At 66.3% G+C, this 5,345-nt stretch overlaps 1 protein-coding gene across 2 annotated transcripts; it reads right to left on the bottom strand.

Annotated features, from left to right (window-relative positions):
* Positions 1–719: 719 nt before the first annotated feature.
* Positions 720–4,441, bottom strand: CD164L2 (CD164 molecule like 2). 2 transcript variants are annotated; one of them, XM_086479338.1, is made up of 6 exons: positions 4,357–4,441; positions 3,683–3,685; positions 2,496–2,600; positions 1,882–1,959; positions 1,583–1,651; positions 720–889 (listed from the first exon to the last, which is right to left on the bottom strand). In XM_086479338.1, the coding sequence occupies exons 1-6, from the start codon at positions 4,439–4,441 to the stop codon at positions 720–722; spliced, it is 510 nt and encodes a 169-aa protein (XP_086335464.1). The 2 variants fall into 2 exon arrangements, with proteins under 2 accessions (XP_086335464.1, XP_086335465.1); XM_086479339.1 differs by lacking the exon at positions 3,683–3,685 and having other exon boundaries at positions 1,583–1,648.
* Between the last annotated feature and the right edge of the window lie 904 nt (positions 4,442–5,345).

Below are 5,345 nucleotides of genomic sequence, written 5' to 3'. Positions count from 1 at the left end.
CATAGGCTGCATCCCGCTGGGGACTCTGTGCATGAAAGATGGGCGAGGGGGGGACACCCCCTTCCCTGCCACAGCTAACAACTCCCAGGAAAAGAGCAAACCAGCTGGGAAATCCCCTTCATGCAAACCAGGAGAGAGGGATCACGCCATTCCCCCCACCACCACCCGTGGACGGGCGAGGGAAGGGTGAAGCTCTGGGGGTGCAGGGGGGCAGCCCCTTCCCCATCGCCACAGGCACCCAGAACCTACTAGTTGTCCTCTCTGGCAGCGTGCAAGGAAAGAGAGATGGGGCACGGCCCCCCACGTTAGACACGGCGAGCCCCACAGGCACGAGAAGAACACGGGTCCCCACTTGGCTCAGCCTCCGAGGGATGGATCTGGGGGGGTCCCGTGTCCCCCACGGGGCTCAGAGCCACAATCCAGCCAGGCAGCAACAGAGAGAGGCAGAGGCAGGACAGCTGGACACCAGCGAGCGGACAGGCAGGGGAGGACGAGCCCCTCCATCTCCCAAATCCTCCCCCCCCGCCAGGCGAGGACCGGCACAGACAGCCACGGGAGACAACACAGAGCTGCGAGACGGGACACGGCCAGACGGGCCACGGAACCCCACGCACCGGGGCTGACCCCCATTTTTGGCTTCAAGGGTGGCCTTGACCTAGGCACGAGCCAGCATGGGACCCCCCCCCCCACCCTCCACCCTGGCCGGGGGTGCGGGAGCCTTACAGCGTTTGGTAGGTGCTGTCCTTCGACTTGATGAACTTGATGATGAAGAAGACCACGGCTTGGACGCTCAGCACCAGCACGATGCCGCCGATGAAGCTGGCGGTGTCAAAGCCGGGCGGGTGAAATTCGGGGCTGCCTGTCAACGGGGCGCTGGTGGTGGTGGTCCCTAATGGCAGAGGAAAACGGGGTGTGTGTGGGGGTTACGGGTGCTGTTGGCATCCCTGGGTACCAATGCCCCTGCCAAAGAGAGAAGATTTGGGGTCCACACAGACCCAGCACCCGCATGGGGCTGGGATGTCCCCACCAACACACGGATGCAGGGACAGGCTTGGCCCCTTCCCATGCTGGAGCAGCCAGCACCACGCAGGAGAGGAGCCAGCAGCAAAAAGATCCCAGTGGGATCAATAATTCAGAAGGCTCCGGGCTCCAGTTACCCACTGTAATTAGCCCAGTGCTCTCCAGTTCCCGCTTCCTGGAAGAGGCTCCTTCTCTGCCCCCCCAGCCCCTGCTCCAACCCAGCCAGAGACGGCACCTCCCAGCAAGGATGGCAGCGGGGCTCGTTCTGGTGGGGGGCTGCAGGGTGTTACACCCCACCCCCCCCCCCCCCAGCCCCATCTGGGCATGGCTGCAGCATTGCTCAGGGCAGAGAGGGGGGGAACAGGGACAGAGCTGTGACCCCGGGGATGGCACGGGGGCACAGCCAAGGTTGAAGCTCCAGGGATGCAACCCCAAGGGCGGCTCTGCTCATCCCTCCCCAGGGGTGTGAAACATGGAGGGAAGTGGCTTGTCCCATCCCACTGGCCACTGTCCCCTCTGGGGCACTGGGACCCCCCCAACCCGTCCCCCCAGACCCGCTCACGTGGGGAGTGCGTCACTGGCTCCTTGCTATGGGCCCGCGGAGGCTCTTCGGTGGGGGACTTCAGCGCTGCTGCAGGCCGTGACAGAGGGAAGGGGGGGGAAAAGGGTTGTTAAGGGACATTGTCGTGCACCCCCCCACCCCATGTCCCCATCCCGGGGGTGGGATTTCATCCCCATGGCCCTGACGCCCACGGCAGCACCTCTGTCCCAAAGGCTGCTGGGTCCGGGGGGCTGCTGGGGTCTGGGGGGCTGCTGGGGTCTGGGGAGACACTCCTGCTCTCGTGGGGGGAGCGGGGTTACCTCGACACAGGGTGCTGGTGTTGTAGAGCTCACAGGTCTCTCGCGCTGCCGCCCCTCTCTGCACGCAGCTCCCCATCTCTGCGGGAAGAGGGAGCAGGGTTTTCCCAAGGGACCCCCGCCCCGACAAACCAGCCTGTGGGAGCACCTGGGGCGTTGGGGCCCAGTGCTGCCCCAGGCACCCGAGGGTTTGGGATGGCAAGGACCCGTTCCCAGGGGTGGGCACCCCTCCGAGGGGCTGTGAGCTGGGGCTTGCATCCGCACCCCCCGCAGGGAAGAGCCCCAAATAAGGGCTTTACAAACACCCAGCTTTCTCCCCATCTCCATCGCTTGGTGCTTCTCCACCCACATGGGGAGGTGGAGGGTTCCCAGAGTTACCCCAAGCCCCTCAAATCCTGCCCCCCTTCCTGTTGGGCTGGCACCGATGCCCTGCCTCCCCCAGGATGGGTCAGGTGAGACGGACCTTGACCACAGAAAGCCACTGGGACCTGGCACCCAAGGGTGCTGAGCTGCTGGCACCATCCTGGCATGGTCCCAGCCCAGTGGCAGGGGCTGGGGAATGCAGACAGGAGGTGAGACCCCCTCGCTGTCCCCCCTCCACAGCTGAGCCCCCTCACCTGGCTCCTCGGGGGTCTCGCAGCCCACCCAGACGCAGCCAGTGGTGTTGTGCAAGGTGGCGCTGGCCGTGCATGTCTCGCAGGACCTCAGCTGGTCGCACTCTCCTACCAAAACCGGGGGAAAGGGGTGAGGTCCGGGCCAGTATCCATCCCCCCGTCAGCCAGGGTCGGGGCTGGACCCTCTGCTCCACGGAGGAGGATTTCTCACGACGCAGCGGGAGGGATGAAGGCACCTCTCGCAGCACCAACCCCACTAACAGACCCGTCCCGGCAGGCTGCAGGCGTGTTTGTGGCATCACCAGCTCTCTGGAGAGGGTCCATCCTGCACCCCACAGCTCCCAGCACCCACAGCCACCCAGGACACGCAGGGCTCACCCCACCACCCGCAGCCACGGTGGGCTGCAGCGCAAGCCCACCCCAGCCCAGGATCTTTTGGTGGAGGTTTAAAAGAGACGAAGCAGCAGCACCGGGTCGGGGTTGCCTGAGCAGCGTCACCCCTCTGCCCCCCCACCCCAGACTGTCCCACAGGACACCCCCCCCCCCCCGCTCCCCATCGCCGCAGCAATGGCAGTGAGTCACTTGGGTGCTCGCAGAGCTGCTCTGCCATGAGCTCTTCCACCCCCCACACAAGCTCATCATTAATTTACAGCGATGACTGTCAGTGAGGGAGGCTGCGACGGGGAGCTGCGGCCGGGCCCTGCCTGCACCTCGCTGCATCCCACGCCCACGTTTGCACCATCCTGGGAAAGAGCCGGGAGCCATTCCCCACCCTGGACACATTTCCAGGCTCTCAAGGGACAAGCAACCCACCCCCAAGGGCTCACAGAAGGGTGCTGGGGGCTGGTATACCCCCCACCGGGCTGGCTCCCATGGGTGTCAGCCACGCTGGGACCCACTTGGCCTCACTTCACCGGCTGGCAGCGCTTTGCAGAGGACTTCCCACCACGCCACCTCCCTTTGGGGTGGGCAACTCCCCCCCCCCCCCCCAAGCTTTTAGGATCCTCCTGGCTGCCTGGCCCATGCCTGGCTGAATGCAGAGGCCCTTTCCTTCTCCCAGTGCCCCCTCCAGCAAAAGCAAAGGGGGCAACTGGTGGCGTAAGGCACAAAGTGGGATGCTGTGGACCCATCGCCATGGCTACGGCGTGGTGGGCACGCCGCTGGGCCCCCCCCATCCAGTATTTAGAGACCTGCTGGGAACCAATGGGAAAGTAGGACTTTGTTCGCAAGGGTTTCAGGCAGGTTTGTAATTTAAGTTATTTTTATCGCGGCAGGCGCAGGAACAGACGTCGGAGCCCAACGTTGTCAACTCCCGCTCCTGCCATCAGGTGTGGGGAGGGGAGAGGGAAATAAATGGGGGCAGGGGGCCAGCTAAAGGCAACCCCATCCCCATGGGTGCTCTGGGAACACGTGTGGGTCCCGGGGGGACAAGTCAGGGTGGAAATGGCTCCTGAGAGCAGCGCGGGGGGGGGGGGGGGGGGGGGAGGGGAGCAGAAGCAAACCTGGGGTTTGCATAATTAACGCCCGGAGTTGCACCCCGAGCGGAGGGGTGGGGTGTGTGACAGCTCCGCTCCCCCACCACGGAAACCACCACGACCCATGAGATCCTCCCCTCGCTCTTCAAAGAGGTCCCTGCACCCTTCCAGGCCCTGGGAGGGGCAGGAGCAGGGACCCCTCTTCCCCCCCCCCCGCAAAACTGGGGCCAGTCGAGGGAACGGGGCTCTCCCGGCCGCATCACGGGGCATCCCGCGGGGGGGCTGGAGGTGAGGGGAAACCCTCCCTCCAAAAAAAAAAAAAAGAACCTCACCAAAAAGTTCGACTGTCCCAAAGCTGCAAACTCCCCGCCCCCCCCCCCCGGCCGTACCTGCGCGGGTGGGTGCGGGCCCTTGCGCGCACAGCAACGCGCAAAGCAACGCGCAGCGCAGCGCCCCGGCGCCCGGCGGGGCCATGGCCCGGCCCGGTTCGGCTCGGTTTAGCCAGGCTCGGCTCAGTTCAGCCCGGTTCGGCTCGGTCCCAGCGGGAAGCGTCGGCTGCGGCACCGCGGAGCTCCCGGGAGAGCGGAGCGAAGCCGCGGGCACATGCGCGCCCGCGGGAGGCGGCCCCGGCGGCGGCGGGAGGGGTCGGAGGTGGGGTGGGGGGTGGGGGGGAAGGGGGGCGGCCCCGCCTCGTCCCGCCCCGCCCCGCCCCGCCCCAGGGGGGCCCGGCCCATGGAGGGGGGAGCCCCGCTCGGGAGGCGTATCCGGCCCCCCCCCCCCCCAGCCGCCTGCCGAGGCCGTGGGAGCGGCCGGGCTGCCCCCAGTTTGGGGGGGGCTCCGGAGCGCCAGGCGCTGCAGCCCCCAGTGCGCGCTGCCCCGCTGCACGCACTGCGCTGCGCTGCACCCGCTGCGCACGCTGCAGGACCTTGCACACGCTGCGCACACCACGGCACTCACTGCACACCCTGTGCACTGCACACCCTGCACACCCTGTGCACTGCACACCCTTGCACACGCTGCGCACACCACGGCATTCACTGCACACCCTGTGCACTGCACACCCTGCACACCCTGTGCACTGCACACCCTTGCACACGCTGCGCACACCACGGCATTCACTGCACACCCTGCGCACTGTCTGTGCACTGCACACCCTTGCACACGCTGCGCACACCACGGCATTCACTGCACACCCTGCGCACTGCACACCCTTGCACACGCTGCACAGACCACGGCACTCACTGCCCACCCTGCACACTGCACACCCTGCACACTGTCTGTGCACTGCACACCCTTGCACACGCTGCACGCACCACGGCATTCACTGCACACCCTGAGCACTGCACACCCTTGCACACGCTGCACGCACCACGGCATT

This window comes from Leptosomus discolor, chromosome Z (genome assembly GCF_034619465.1).
Source record: "Leptosomus discolor isolate bLepDis1 chromosome Z, bLepDis1.hap2, whole genome shotgun sequence".
Classification (NCBI taxonomy): Eukaryota; Metazoa; Chordata; class Aves; order Leptosomiformes; family Leptosomidae; genus Leptosomus; species Leptosomus discolor.
The sequence above is the reverse complement of the archived record's forward strand: the minus strand, read 5'-3'. Positions and strand labels throughout refer to the sequence as shown.

Excerpts from the sequence above, each read along its gene's own strand:
- CD164L2 (XM_086479338.1), bottom strand. The coding sequence starts at position 4,441 with ATGGCCCCGCCGGGCGCCGGGGCGCTGCGCTGCGCGTTGCTTTGCGCG. Across the intron at positions 1,652-1,881 it reads CACCAGCACCCTGTGTCGAG|CAGCGCTGAAGTCCCCCACC; the intron begins GTAACCCCGCTC and ends CACGGCCTGCAG. Across the intron at positions 890-1,582 it reads GCCAGTGACGCACTCCCCAC|GGACCACCACCACCAGCGCC; the intron begins GTGAGCGGGTCT and ends CTCTGCCATTAG.